This window comes from Amia ocellicauda, chromosome 5 (assembly GCF_036373705.1).
Source record: "Amia ocellicauda isolate fAmiCal2 chromosome 5, fAmiCal2.hap1, whole genome shotgun sequence".
In the NCBI taxonomy this organism is placed as follows: domain Eukaryota; kingdom Metazoa; phylum Chordata; class Actinopteri; order Amiiformes; family Amiidae; genus Amia; species Amia ocellicauda.
In genome coordinates this window covers 29,039,459-29,055,146 of record NC_089854.1, presented here as the reverse complement: position 1 = coordinate 29,055,146, position 15,688 = coordinate 29,039,459, and the positions used below count along the sequence as shown (strand labels likewise).

The following is a 15,688-nucleotide window of genomic DNA, read 5'->3' as shown; positions in this document are numbered from 1 at the left end:
TAATCTCAGCTCGTTACCTGTATAAAAGACACCTGGGAGCCAGAAATCTTGCTGATTGATAGGGGATCAAATACTTATTTCACTCATGAACATGCAAATCAATTTATAACTTTTTTGAAATGCATTTTTCTGGATTTTTTTTTTATTATTCTGTCTCTCACTGTTAAAATACACCTACCATTAAAATTATAGACTGATCATTTCTTTCTCAGTGGGCAAACATACAAAATCAGCAGGGGATCAAATACTTTTTTCCCTCACTGTATGTGTATTTTGCATATGTGCACAGTCATTTGCTTGCACATTTCATAGATAGCAGTATCTATGAAATACATGCACAGTTTCAGTTTTGTACACATGCCTTTGGCTAGATCTTCAACCACATTTGTCAAAATCATTGATAAAACGAGATGGTTGCCATGCGCCAATCAAATTTCAGCAATGCTGAAATTGCATAACGTGTCATAAAGAGCAGGTTTGAAGTACATTAGAATGTGTTAGACTGTGTTTGTACTGTGTAGATGTGTACTTGGCCCCCTGCATTGCTGCTCGCAGCTATATTATTATTATTATTATTATTATGACGATGATGATGATGATGATGATGATGATGATGATGATGATGAGGTTGGTTTATGTCGCCTATTATTAGTACATATTTATTTTTTCATCTCGGAGCACTTTGTGGTAGGAACAGCCATAAGGCATTGTGGTTGAAAGTGTAAAAGTTATCCAGGTATCGTTTTCACAGAAATGCCTAAACATGTGCTGTTGATGTTTGTCTAGTCAGACTGGGCTGGGAGTGAATATGGCAGCTGTCGCCAATTAGTTTGTGAGTGAAATGAATGACACTGTCCCAAGATGAAGGTGAAGACACTTACAAGCCATGACAATTACACTTTTGTATGGTTTTGTTAAATTAACAATGAATTACCTATATCAGTGTGAAAAAGATACATTGAAATACATATAACATATTTGAATGCTGGAAAAATATTGTAATACTTCAATATTCTTTTCCTTTGTTTTCCTGTAGGTGGAAGCACTGAGGCATTGTAGTCCGGCAGCTGGGAAGGCCGATGGCCAATAATGGCAGTACCACAGCTTAACAAATTAGAAGAAGCACTTATAAGGTAAGTTGGTTCCACAAATTGATGGAAAACCATTATTTTATTTACATAGGTAGTCAAAAGTATTCACATCCATCATTTGAAAGTATATTATTCAGTGATTCGATATTGTATAGTTCTAGTAATAATGGAATATATATATATATATATATATATATATATATATATATATATATATATATATTCCATTATTACTATATATAATACTATAATATATATATATATATATATATATATATATATATATATTCCATTATTACTATATATATATGGTCAGGTGACAGCACTCACACACAGGTGAACAGCTTCTAAGTCTCCTGAAACTGTCCAAAGTGTTGTGGATTGTTGTAAGGGCAAGGTTAGTTGGGAGTGATTATTATTGTGATCTAGCATTGAACACAATTATATTTTAGCAAATTACAATATATCACATTATTTCTACATACAATTACCAATTTAAACCAGACTCAAAAATACTGGAATTATTAGCTTTACCAGCCTGTTTTTTAAAAGATGGTTAATGTTCCAGCTGTCACCTCTCAGAACCAGGCAAGGTAAAGCAGATTGTAATTAGGACAGGTGTGCTGTTAAACATTGCTGGATTTGATCTATAAAGCACTATAGGGAAACAACCACAGAGATACTCACATCACAGAATAAATTCCACAAAGACAGGAAGAAGGATGCAAGTACACTTTTTATTTAGTGCTGAAGTCAATATTTACACAATAAGATTCATATTGTATGAATCATTTGGGTACACACACTTGTTTTCTCTTCATTCTGCTGCTTCTTTGACCTTTAAAAGCAAACAAACAAACAAGCAAATAATGGAACCATGCAGATGTGTTTTTTATACCCATATTTGAAACAGAAACATATTTTTGGACTACTTTCATTTATGCAAATATAAAACATTTTTAGAGATCTATAATAAAAGTGAATAATTGTATGGGCATCACAGTTGTTAAACTGATTGGTTTACACATCCTTCTGTATTAGTACAAGTGTAAATAAGTAAGCAGTGTAAGTAAAATCTATGTGATTTCTCTGTTCTGTCCATCATATTTGTAACTTTTAGCTCAGTATGTCTGAAGCCAGCAGAGTGCTGTTTCAGGGTTTCAGGATGTGACGTTGCATCACTTATCAGATAGCCAAACTCACAGGCATCAAGAGCATCTCGAGCATTAACATCTTCCTATAGTATAGTGGTAATAATAACAATAACAGTAATAATAATTATAATAATATTAGTAATTAATATGAATAACAGCTGTGAACTAGCATTTCTTAATTGTTTTTCTTCAAAATGCAGCAGATTACACATTTTTACTTAATGGACTTAAATTAATGATGAATACCTTGTATTGACCTGTATACTATTCATATTCCCGTTGTAAAAAATAACCCTGATATGAATAGCAAGAAACAAAGTGATCTCGTTTTTATTTCCAATGGCAAGTTAAGCAAGGTCAGCACAATAAGTCCACTCACCTTAGAGCCCATATCACGGCTCTTGACTCTCAGCTTGTTGACCTGGGATTCAGAAATGTCCGCACGCTCCTCAGCTTCCTCCAGCTCATGCTGCGCCTTCCTGTACTTGGAGAGATGAGAATTGGCCTGTTCCTCCTGGAATGGAGATATAAAAATGATAAGCATTAAGATGAAAGAAGTGTCAGATAATGCATGAAACCAGTTGTTTTGGCATTCATTTGCGTTGCTGTACTCAACTTTTTGCAGAAAGGTTTAGATTTCTTTATTTGTGTATATAATTAGCTTAGTGAGTACAGCAGCTACTGATAATTTTTTGTGTGAAATTTCACTTCCATTCTGCAACGTGATCACTCTTGTCATTTAGCACCCTTTAGTGAATGAGGCTCTTAATTAACACTAAAGAAGAAATCAGTAGATTTGAATTATTCAATGTACTCACAGCCTCCTCAGCCTGTCTCTTGTAAGCCTTCACTTTGAGCTGCAGCTTGTCAACCAGATCCTGGAGTCTGTTCACATTCTTCTTGTCCTCCTCAGCCTGCAGAGACAACAGATGACGCATACTTAATATAGATCATACATGTGTATTTAGCCTCTCGTAAAGACAGTAATTGATGTGGTTACTTATTTTACGCCCATTGTTATGTTACCTGGTAGGAGAGCTCCTTGACTCTTCTCTCATATTTACGGACACCTTTAATGGCATCGGCTCCACGTCTTTGTTCAGCTTCAAGCTCATTCTCCAGCTCATGGACCTAGAAATCATAGCAGTAATTAGCAATAATGTATCTTTTTTTCTGGAAGTAGAATCATATAAGAATGTGTATTTACCCTAGACTCCAGTTTCTGGAGCTGCTTCTTTCCACCCTTCATTGCCAGCTGCTCAGCCTCATCCAGACGGTGCTGCAGGTCCTTCACTGTGACCTCCAGGTTCTTCTTCATTCTCTCCAGGTGAGAGCTGGTGTCCTGCTCCTTCTTCAGCTCCTCAGCCATCATGGCGGCCTGAAAGGTGAATGTACAGGCATACATTTATCTGATTTATGATACAGTCACTGAAGGCTGATCTAACTCATAACAATACAATTGAAACAAATGCAAAAGTGGTGTAACAATAATGATATGTTCTCTCAGCTTTTATGCCTTCATTGTATTTCATGCTGTCAGTTTAATCTTGTTGCAATACAAGGTGAGATATAGGAAGTTAACTGACTTAACACAAAGTACATTGGAAAATTAATTGGCAGTTCCTTTGGGTGATAAGCAATTTGACTCACATCAGTAATTGCCTTCTTGGCCTTTTCCTCTGCATTTCTTGCTTCCTGGATGGTGTCATCAACTTCACCTTGAAGCTGAGAAATGTCACTCTCAAGCTTCTTCTTGGTGTTAATAAGACTGGTATTCTGGGAAAAAGTAAGTCATTTAGTTTCTTCATTACTCAGAAGTAACGTTCATTTTATAATGAAAAATGTTCAAATTTTAACTATGGAGTTGTGTTTTCAACCTGGGAGTGCAGCAGCTGCACACGCTCACTGGCGTCAACCAGTTCCTGTTCAGCAACTTTGCGGCCTCTCTCTGTCTGTTCTAGGGCAGCCCTCATTTCCTCAATCTCAGCCATCATGAGGATGTTTCTGCGCTCCACCATGGCAGCCTGTTCCTTCATGTCCTCCTGTCCTCTAAGAGCATCATCCAGGTGCAGTTGAGCATCCTGATTTAATATAGAAAAAAATAATATTTTTTCTGTTTTCTTTTAGAAACAAAAGGCCCCATGGGAATTGACATAAGTAATTGCTACAGGCTCCATACCTTGAGTTGTCCTTGGACGTTCCTCAGTTGCTTCTGGGCCTCAGCAGCCTGGCGGTTGGCGTGGCTCAGCTGGATTTCCATCTCATTGAGATCTCCCTCCATCTTCTTCTTCACTCTCAGGGCATCATTCCTGCTCCTGATCTCAGAATCAAGACTAGTTTGCATTTGGTCAAGAGTCCTCTGGCTGTTTCTCTTGCACTGTTCAAGCTCCTCATCCTTCTCCGCAATCTTTCTGTCCACTTCTGATTTGATCTGGTTCAGTTCCAGTTGGACACGAAGGATCTTGGACTCTTCATGCTCCAGTGAGGCCTGTTTTTAGAAACAGATGCATCATTTTTTTATATTTCTGACCTGCTAATGGGAACTGATGTTGGGTACGAACATGTACTGGTACTATACCTAATAAAATTGAACATGAATATATAAATAAATTAATAAAATGAAGAAATACATTATATAATAATAGGTGTATTCACAAGTTATGGAAAGTTCAGTAATGTTAATGTATCTGATCATAAAATGGGGAGGATATTTGATCAGGAAATTCTGAAATTATCTTTAAAAAGAAATACCGATGTATTTCTGGAAGAGTTGAATTTCAAAGCAAAACAGTTTTTTTGAAGGTGTGTGAGATTGAAAGGATGTTTAGTACCTCAGCCTCTTCCAGTGCAGTTTGAATTTCAGACTTTTCTGTCTCCAACTGCTTCTTTGCCTTTTCCAGCTCGTGAATGCTCTTTCCAGTCTCACCAATTTGTTCAGTGAGGTCTGAGATCTCCTCTGTTGCACATACAAGGAGATCAACAGCAGCACATTTGATATGCATGTACAAATAGTTATTTAAAATTCTATAATTCAAAATTCAATACTGTAGTTCAATATATTTTCCATGTTATTACTTACGCTGCAAGTTCTTGTTCTCGCGTTTAAGAGTCTCAAGATGATCCAGAGCCTCTTCATAGGAGTTCTTCATCTTGAAAACCTCAGTGCTAAGAGAGCGAGCCTCTTTCAGAGCCGCCTCCAGCTCTGCCTGGCCCTCCTCAAACTTCTGCTTCCATTCTGCAAGGACCTGTTATAAAAAAAATGAAAAGCTTCCAGATATTTAATCGAATTTTAGTTTGTTTCTCAGTATTCAGACTCATGTTGTATTGCATTTTCTCAGAGAATGAGGACTTCCTTGGTTTATAAATCTATAATCAAACGTTTCACCTTGTCAAAGTTCCTCTGTTTCTTATCAAGGGCAGCTGCTTGAGCGTTTGCTCTCTCCACATCAATCATGAGGTCTTCCACCTCACCCTGCAGCCTCTGCTTGGTCTTCTCCAGAGAGGCGCACTTGGAGTTCACAGCCTCAATTTGTTCCTCTGCATCTTGCAGGCGCTGGGCAAGCTTTTTCCTTTGGGAAGATAGCATGATTAAAACAGGCATAGAACTAAACAACAACGATACTTATGTTAACTTGTAAGAACTAACTTGGACTCCTCAAGCTCCTCAGTGCGCTGGATGGCATCAGTTTCATATTTTGTTCTCCACTGAGCCACTTCACTGTTGGCCTTGGACATTCCACGCTGAAGTTCAGCCTTGGCCTCCTGCTCTTCCTCATATTGCTCCCGGAGCAGGTCACAGTCATGGCGGGCTGATTGTAAAGCATGAGCCAGAGCACTCTTGGCCTGAAGAGAGAATAAACATATATATAAAAAAATAATAGTAATTGTCCAGTGAATTGTAATTGGTCATTGTACTGGTGGAAACTTTCTAACATTACCTTTGTTTCCTCTTCCATATGCCTCTTCAGCTCCTCAATTTGTTGAGTGTAGGCTTGTTTTCCTCTTGTCAGCTGGGATACGAGAGCTTCTTTCTCTTCCAGTTGGCGTGCAAACTCACCTAAATGAAAAATTGTTGGTTGGAGGAAAGAGGTGTATTGGGTAATGATTTATATAGTTAATGTATTTCTTGATGTAAAATGTATGTATAAAACAATCATACCATTCTCAGTTTGCAGACGTGCTTTTTGACCACTGATATCATTAATCTGGCGTGTGTTCTCATCACTCTTTGCTTTGATTTCACTGAGTTGGTCCTCTAGAGTACGGCACATCTTCTCCAGATTTGCCTGTCATTGCGATAATAAGCAATATTCTTGTAAGAATAATAATTTGTAGGTGTATTGTTAATTTTGGAATTAACAGGGTAATACTTTACCTTAGACTTGGCTACGGACTCCATGTTGCTGGAAAGATCATCAATCTCCATTTTGTATTCACTCTTCTCCTTCTCCAGCTTCTGCTTGACTCGCTGAAGGTTGTCAATCTGTTCTCCTAATTCTGCCACGCTGTCGGCCTGCTTCTTGCGGAGGGCAGCAGCGGTGGCCTCGTGCTGCAGAGTAGACTCTTCAAGGTCGCGGCGGAGCTTCTGGAACTCAGCTTCACGTTTCTTGTTCATCTCAATCTGAGCAGAAGTGGCACCACCAGCCTCTTCAAGCCTTTCACTGATCTCCTCAAGTTCCCTGGAGAGATCAGCCCTCTGCTTCTCAATCTTTGCACGAGCAGCACGTTCAGCCTCAATTTCCTCTTCCAGTTCCTCAATGCGAGCCTAGAATAAGTAATGGTGTGTATAGATAGGCTGAAACAAGTGATAATAATCAAAGAAACCTCAATTAAAATATTTCAATTTTCAATAAGTACCTGGAGCTCCTTAATCTTCTTCTGCAGCTGAGCACCCAGAGCTTGTTCATCTTCAATCTTGCTGAGAAGCTGGCTGGTTTCAAATTCCTTCCTGTGATGTGCAAAGCATATTTGAAATAAGCCCTTTTACTTAGTACTTTTATAAAATATGATATAATGTCATGTTTCTTTTAATACATTCATACTTTTTGATCTTCTCATCTGACTGTTGTTTGTCATTTTCCAGATCCATTACAGATTCCTGAGATAGTTTCAGATCACCCTCCAGCTTTCTCTTGGACCTCTCAAGGTCCATTCGAAGTTTCTTCTCTTGTTCCAGTGAACCCTCAAGCTTAAAAAGGAGATAATATACTTTTACAATTGAATTTAGTTATTTCATTTTATGTCATGTTATGTCAGTTATTTTATTATGAAGGTCTATTTGGCTCTCCAACTTACATCATCCACTTGTTGTTCAAGCTTGGTCTTGGCTTTAGTCAGAGTGTTGACTTTGTCTTCCTCTGCTTGAAGGTCATCCAGAGTCTGCTGGTGTGCTTCTTGGAGGGCTTTCTTCTCCTTGGATAATTTAGCATTACTTTCATCCTGTGAGGCCATCTCTTCAGTCAGGTTTTTCACCTAGAGGAGTTTGAAAAATCCATCATTATGTAAACATCTTTCAAATTCTCGATATATCTGAATGTCTTATGTTTAAATGCAAACCTTATTTTCTGTGGCGTGTTTCTCCTTCTCCACTTTGGCCAAGGTGAGCTCTAAGTCATCAATGTCTTTCTTAAGCTCAGAGCACTCATCCTCCAGTTTCCTCTTCTTGGCAGTCAGCTCAGCGTTCATTTCCTCCTCATCCTCCAGTCTCTCTGTAATCTCCTTTATTTTAGCCTCAGCCTGGATTTTGTTTTTAATCAAGCCCTCACATCTTTCCTCAGCATCACTGAGACCCTCAGCTTCCTGTTAAAATATCAGTTACATTTCTTTAATTTATTTTTGATATGGAATTGGTACAGACATCCAATGATGTTTCTGATGTGTTTTTTATATTGTGCAGCGTACCTGAGTTTCACATTATACTAAAACAAATTACATACAGTGTAGTGTAGTTTTAAGGCAATGCTTACACACACACATTTATACAATATTATTCCATATTGCTCAAAGCAGCAGAAATGCTTACAGATTGGACTTGTAGCAGCAGGTCATTCTTCTCCTGCATTAGAGACACCATTTTCTCTTCAAGGTCCTTTTTCCTGGCTTCTGCCTTTGCCAGATCTTCCTTGCACTTGGTAAATTCTTCCTTCATGTTGGCCATTTCCTTCTCTGATTCTGCGCTCTTCAGAAGTGGCTTGATCTTGAAGTACAGCTTCATCCATGGCCAGTGTTTCACATTCATGAATGAGCGGATGTTGTATTGGATGGAGAAGATGGACTCTCTGCACGAAAGAGTATAGATTTGATCCATTTAGCAAACCTAAAAATACACCCGTTTTATGTCATAACACTATTGGATTGTAATGAAGACTTTCCGATTCATAACTGTATTTCTCAGAATACAGTTTTCCACTATTGTCTTTTAAGTTGTCTCTGCAGTATGTTGTACTATTAAACCGTAAGGTCTTTTATTTTTAAATCATGATTCTTATTCAAGATTTTAGTATTGTTTTTATCTTTGATCTATTTCTCAGCAGCTGATTTAATAAGTGAATAAATAAATAATTTGAACAGTTGTGAAGGTCTGTAACTTTTATATCTATTATACCTATCATCAAGTTTAAGTGTTTGTTTTTCAAAACTTTACTAAAATGAAGAATTACCTCCTTTCCATCATCTTCACAAATTCCCTTCTCATGAGAAAGCCACGGCAAAGAGCCTGCGTGTTAGTGATGAGTGCGGCCAGTTTTTCATCTCGCATCTCCTCAAGGGTACCCAGCAGACCAGCTTTAAAGAACACCTGTAATCAATGGTAAATGTCAATACATATTTGCAATTGTGGCCAATGTATATAGATTGCATGTGGTCCTGCGCAAGCCAATTATTCCTGTTGTGATTTTTATAAAATGTTGTGTCATATGTCACCCCCTCATTGAGAGTTTCTGTCAATGTTGGCTGAGTGGATGTGGAGTTTTATTACACTGACATGCAATACAGCAAATCGTATGTGTGTGTTTGTTCCCTTTGTTAAACACCTACCTTAGTGTGTCCAAATTTATACTGGGTGTGGTCTACATCAATGGATCCCAAGAGCTTCTCTGAACATTTCTTGCTGTCAATGAACTGACCCTCTGGAATGGCACTGGCATTCAATACTTTGTATCTGTACAAAGGGTCAAAATAGGTGATTTTGTGATCCCTTATGTTAATGTACATGAATTAGAACATAAGAACATGAGAAAGTTTCCAGACAAGAGGAGGCCATTCGACCCATCATGCTCGTTTGGTGTCCATTACTAAGTGATCCAAGGATCCTATCCAGTCTATTTTTAAATGTTCCCAAATTTTCAGCTTCAACCACATCGCTGGGGAGTTTGTTCCAGATTGTGACTACTCTCTGTGTGAAGAAGTGTCTCCTGTTTTCCATCTTGAATGCCTTGAAGCCCAATTTCCATTTGTGTCCCCAGGTCTGTGTGTCCCTGCTGACCTGGATAAGCTCCTCTGGTTTAATGTGGTTGATGCAATTCATGATTTTGAAGACTTGAATCAAGTCCCCACGTAGTCTCCTCTGTTCCAGGGTGAAAAGGTTCAGTTCCCTCAGTCTCACTGATTAGGACATTCCCTTCAGACCTGGAATAAGTCTGGTTGCTCTCCTCTGAACTGCCTCTAGAGCAGCGATATCTTTCTTGAAGTGTGGAGCCCAGAGCTGTACACAGTATCCAGATGAGCTCTAACTAGTGCATTGTACAGTCTGAACATTACTGCCCTTGTTCTCAATTCTACACTTTTGACAATATACCCTAACATTCTGTTTGCGTATTTTATTGCTTCCCCACATTGTTTGGATGGAGAAAGTGAGGAGTCCACTTAGACTCCTAGGTCTTTCTCATGCGTTACTTCATCTAGTTCTATTCCTCCCATAGTGTAATTATAGTGGATATTTTTGTTACCTGCATGTATTACCTTGCACTTGTCCACATTGAATTTCATCTGCCAGGTGTCGGCCCACAACTGAATATTATCAAAGTACCTTTGAATAACCTGTGCTGCCGAAATTGTATTATTGAATTATTGTATCTGGACATCGTACCCGGAAATCTTATATTTAAACTTATACATATGAAGTCTATATTTACAATTTAGATGTAAGATAACATTTTCAGTACCTTTGCTTGAAGTCTCCATAGAGGATTCTGCTTGGGAAACCTTTCCTGCAAATCCTGATACCTTCTAGCACACCATTGCACCTTAACTGGTGGATAACCAGGAAGTTTTCCATGAGACCTAAAATAAAAATTACATGTTAATACAAAACATTTCCTGAAGTTAGTGTATTACTATACAACAGTGTACTCAGGTATGAAATATGTAAAGCATGTTGGTTGTACCTGGTGTCTTTGATTCATTGGGAATCAAACAACGCACAAAGTGAGGATGTGTGCTCCTCAAGTTGGTCATCAGCTTGCCCAAGTTCTCCTGTGTTGTGACAAGATGACACTTTGATTAAATGCTGTTACATGCTGTGTCTTTTTCAGTTTTGTTTTTAAAGGTTGCCTCTGTAATGTTGTAACATTGTATAATGGTTTAATATTGTTTCATGAGGAATTGAGACTTCAAAAATATATTAACAAAAATATATTTTTTACCCTGAAGAGACAAGACACCGTCTGAAAGGAGCCACCCTTCTTCTTGCCACCCTTCTTTCCACCACTCTCTGTTAAAATAAATAAAAAGTCAGTTTTGTCTTAAAATGAAATTATAGATTTTTGATTTAAAATGAATAATCTAAATCACCTTCAGGTCCTCCATGGCTGGCATACAGAAGAGCCAGCAGTTTGACAGAGGATTTCTGGTACAGCCCCACGACAGTGTCATTCAGGGGGTCCTTGTTCTTGTCCAGCCATCCAGTGATGTTGTAATCCACAGTGCCGGCATAGTGCACCAGGGAGAAGTGGGCCTCTGGCTTGCCTTTGGCAGGCTTGGGTTTCTGGAAGCAGTTGGTTTTCCCAAGATGTTGGTCATAGAGCTTGTTCTTGAAGGTTATGTCTGATGCCTTGGGGAACATGCACTCCTCTTCAAGGATGGAGAAGATGCCCATTGGCTATAGAAGTTTTAGGAAATTGATTAGAGAGAGAGAGATGTAAAATTGTATTCATACATAACACTGGGTATTTTACCAACCTTCTCAATTAGCTCAATGCAGGCAGCCAAGTCCATACCGAAGTCAATGAACTCCCATTCAATTCCTTCCTTCTTGTACTCTTCTTGTTCCAGTACAAACATGTGGTGATTGAAGAACTGTTGCAGTTTCTCATTGGTGAAGTTGATGCACAGCTGTTCCAAGCTATTGTACTATGTAACGAAATGATGATTATTTATAATACAGAACATGCATATATTCACATCAATCAAATATAACAATGCAAGGTATTAAGAATAAGAATGACTTAAGAAACCCCTACCTATTAACAATCATGAATTATTTACTTACATCAAAGATCTCGAATCCAGCAATATCCAGCACCCCAATGTAGCTCTGTCTGGACTGTTTGGTATCCAGCATCTGGTTTATGCGGACAACCATCCACAAGAACAATTTCTCATAGACTGATTTGGACAGGGCACCAACTGCATTGTTGACCTAAAATGCAAATAGCTTAATGTGAGTTCTGGGATATAAAACAATTGAGAGCATTTCAGAATAGGTCAGCAGCAAAGAGATGAATGTTTCAAGTTTTTACCTGAGGTACAGTCTGCCCCTTGGTCACATACTCATTTCCGACTTTGACTCTGGGGAAGCACAGGGCTTTGAGCAAGTCAGATGAGTTCAGGCCCAGGAGGTAGGCAACCTTGTCAGCCACTGAAATCATGAATAAAATGGTAATAATACTCTTAACTGACACTTGCAATGTGTAAGAAAAAACAAAAACAAGACTAATGAAAACACAAAAAATATCACATATATTGTCATTTGTGTTGAAAATTATATTCTGAAACTTACATTTTAATATCAATTAAATTAATTCTTCAAGGCACGTACTTGGTAAATGACAAGGATATTATGTTAATGTACAGAGATTAGACCCATGAGCTAGACAGGGTTTTCAGCCACTGGTAAATGTAAGAAAAAAATGTGTTTAATCTTGAGATTGATAAAAGTTGATTTCACACAACAGAATGTTTATTGCAATGTAGTTAATATTTTGTGGACTAGATCAGCTTGCCTTGCTTACGTGACTAGTATAATTTTCCTTGTAAATGAGAAATCTCATATATACAAGTTATAATAAGGTAACTTGTAAATCTGAAGTTTACCCTCAGTGCCGTCAGGTTCAGCCTGCTCCTCACGTTGCTTCTGCTTGAACTTCATGTTACCATAGTGCATCACAGCACCAGTCAGCTTGTAGATGCCCATTTTCTCATCATTAGTGAAGCCCAGAATATCAATGGCTGTCTAAATGATCAGAAATATATCCCATTAGTAACAGGAATAACACATTACAGATATAAAATTATTCCCTGATCAGAAGAACTTACATCTGTGGCAACCAGCTCCTCTTTGTCATCTATGCTGGCCACAGTGATCTGACCCTGGCTGATCATAGGGAAATCATAGGGATTGGTTGTGATCAGAAGCATGTCTGGGGGGAAAAGGAAACAACAACAAAAACATATATAAAATGGCTGCAATTAGTTCAAATGTGAACCTTGTTAATGAAATCATGGTTTGTCCTACCAATGAGCTCTGGCTTGTGGTTGGTCATGACCTGATAAAAGATGTGGTAGCTCCTTTCTTCAGACAGCTGGAATGTTACTCTGGACTTCTCCAGCAAGTCTGTTTAAACACAAATTGAGTTGAAGGTAACTGTTGTATTTTTAAGTATATAATAAGACATTAAAATAAGATGAAAATAACTCACAAGTCTCAATGTCAGCAGAAGCCAGTTTTCCTGTGCTTCCGAAGTGAATTCTGATGAATTTACCCTTTACAAAACAAGACAAGATATGATTATCTTCATGTATTTACATCAGGAGTGAAGGATGAATGTATACTTTTGAGATATTAAGCCATTTACTTACAAAGCGAGAGGAGTTGTCATTCCTCACTGTCTTGGCATTACCGAAAGCCTCCAGCAGAGGGTTGGCTGAGATGATTTGATCCTCCAGGGTTCCCTATGAAGGACATTGGATCATTAACAGTTTCCTAAGCCATTCATTCACCATCAATAGTATTTTCTAAGCTGCCAGTAGTGGAATACCCATCTAGAGCACCGGGAGAATTCCCAGTTGGCCTGTCAACCTGCAGACCCATGGGCCAGAATAAAGATATCTGTAGCTGTTTTCACACTACAACATCAAATCCCGGGTTGAGTGGACTCTGGGCGGGACGGGGTGACTCACCCCTGAGTTCAGTCTTCCTTTCATTCACAATTGCCCTGCGCTACAATACAAGGGGTTACGATTCACATTAACGTTTTTCAACCCGAGCTGTAAGTTCACCCAGGCTTCAGAATTTAGTCTCAGGATGAAAATGACAATGTGCATGAACTTGATTTTTGGGTCTCCCGATTTCAACTGTAGCAGCTTATTTCTCCCAGCCCGTTCGACTGGACCGGCCCAATGGTCAAATTAAACTTTCCACATTATCAAATGTTATGATTTTGTATACGCAAAATGATGTAATGGAATTATTTTACCAATCACAGTTGTTAGTAAAGAAAAGTGAATAGCTGCTTCGCTGCAAGGAAATATGAATATAATTTACAAAAGAAATAAGCTGATTTGAGACTTTTCGGGGTGGAAATATGTATTTCAACTATGTATTTCTGCTGATCAGTAGTTTCTGTTTCTAACCTGTATTTTGCCAGGTGGTGGTGCTTCCTTCTTCTTGTCAGTTGACACTGCGATTGTCGCAAAGTACTGGATGACACGTTTCGTGTTCACAGTCTTTCCAGCACCAGATTCTCCACTGAGGGCAAAACACAGAAAGTGTGAATCTCTGTCCTTGTAGTGCAGGAGGAAATAAATAAATATGTAATAAATGCATCTTACGTAATCAGGACGGACTGGTTCTCACGATCTGTAAATACATATGAAATAGAGCTGAAATAAGTACTTCAGTTTCATGGTTAAATTCAAAATTGTTATTGAGTGTACAATTAGAGTGATTTGTACAGTATTTACCAGTGAGCATGTTCTGATAGGCATTATCAGAGACAGAGAAGATGTGTGGTGGAGCCTCCATGCGCTTTTTGCCTCTGTAGGCTGTCACAACTGATTGATCATACACTGGCAGCCACTTGTAGGGGTTCACAGTTGCACAAAACAGCCCAGAGTAGGTCTGAAATCAAATATTACGTATTTAACGGAAAGCTGATATAAAGACAACATTAGCGCGTTTTTTAGTGTTTCATGTTTTCTTACGTAAATCATCCATGCTGCGTAACGCTCTTTGAGGTTATACAGCACAGAGGCTTCATTCAGGTGGGTCATCATCGCCATGTCCTCAATTTTGTCGTACTTGGGAGGATTCATTGGGAAGACGTCATCCTCCTTGACTGTGACAGTCTGACGAACAAAAGTTAAATCATGAATAGCAGCATGGAATAAATGGATGTCCTCAATAATAAGCTTTTTCTTACTCTTACATGATAATACTTACTTGGCCAGCCTCAGTCTTGACAGTAGCTTTGCCCCCTTCCCTACTTTGGACCACACCTTTGACATACAGCTCCTTGGCATCAGTTACATAGACGGCAGATTTGGCATCAAATGGTTTGCTCTGAGCCTCAATCCTCTCCTTCTCAGGCTTCCTCAGGTATATGGCAGCTGGGCCAAAAACGGCCATCTCCGCGTCCGTACTCATGATGACAGCTCACTGTGGGAAAACAGACAGCAACTATCTTTATATATGTGTGCTCTGTTTTTTAAACTGGAATACTTTCAAATCACATTGCTTGAGAGACAAGGTTTTGCTGATATACCTTCTGATATCAGTTTCTCAACATGCGTAACTCTTGGATCACTTAAAGTTTTCCACATACTTGCATGTTTCTACATGAAATACACACATAATACTGCACATATAAAAGGTGTTTTTAAGAATATTTAAGAATAGGTAATTATTGGTTAAAAATTGTAAGTATTACTCAATAGGAAACATGTACGAAAAGTTGTTAGCTCATCTTTGGAACAGTGAGAGTTTTCGTGACTCTTGTACACTAGATTATTTACTCTAGATGTCTTACCTACCTTAACACCAACCCCAGGAATCTGAATGTTAAATTGTGTTTACCACTGAAAAATAAGGAAGAATTGATTAAACATTTGTTTTACAATATATATATATATATATCACAAAATAGGATATAGACATAGAAGAGTTGGTTACCACTAGTTGGAATCTTGACAGTCTTCTCTATGAGTGGAGGCTTGCTGAAGCTCATT

At 38.4% G+C, this 15,688-nt stretch overlaps 1 protein-coding gene across 1 annotated transcript; it reads right to left on the bottom strand.

The window, feature by feature from the left end:
- Positions 1-1,809: 1,809 nt before the first annotated feature.
- LOC136749995 (myosin heavy chain, fast skeletal muscle) lies at positions 1,810-15,688 on the bottom strand. Its single transcript, XM_066704695.1, has 41 exons — positions 15,633-15,688; positions 15,494-15,538; positions 14,904-15,119; positions 14,666-14,809; positions 14,426-14,582; positions 14,294-14,321; positions 14,096-14,210; positions 13,322-13,414; positions 13,162-13,225; positions 12,978-13,076; positions 12,779-12,882; positions 12,557-12,695; positions 11,983-12,101; positions 11,733-11,882; positions 11,423-11,593; positions 11,036-11,342; positions 10,888-10,955; positions 10,630-10,717; positions 10,408-10,525; positions 9,281-9,404; positions 8,905-9,041; positions 8,268-8,523; positions 7,802-8,044; positions 7,541-7,717; positions 7,288-7,433; positions 7,103-7,193; positions 6,621-7,010; positions 6,405-6,531; positions 6,184-6,302; positions 5,892-6,088; positions 5,631-5,814; positions 5,325-5,490; positions 5,077-5,201; positions 4,425-4,733; positions 4,123-4,326; positions 3,896-4,021; positions 3,453-3,623; positions 3,272-3,376; positions 3,064-3,159; positions 2,625-2,759; positions 1,810-1,929 (listed from the first exon to the last, which is right to left on the bottom strand). Exons 3-41 carry the CDS (start codon positions 15,105-15,107, stop codon positions 1,909-1,911), a joined length of 5,817 nt encoding a protein of 1,938 aa, XP_066560792.1. The 5' UTR covers positions 15,108-15,119; positions 15,494-15,538; positions 15,633-15,688; the 3' UTR covers positions 1,810-1,908.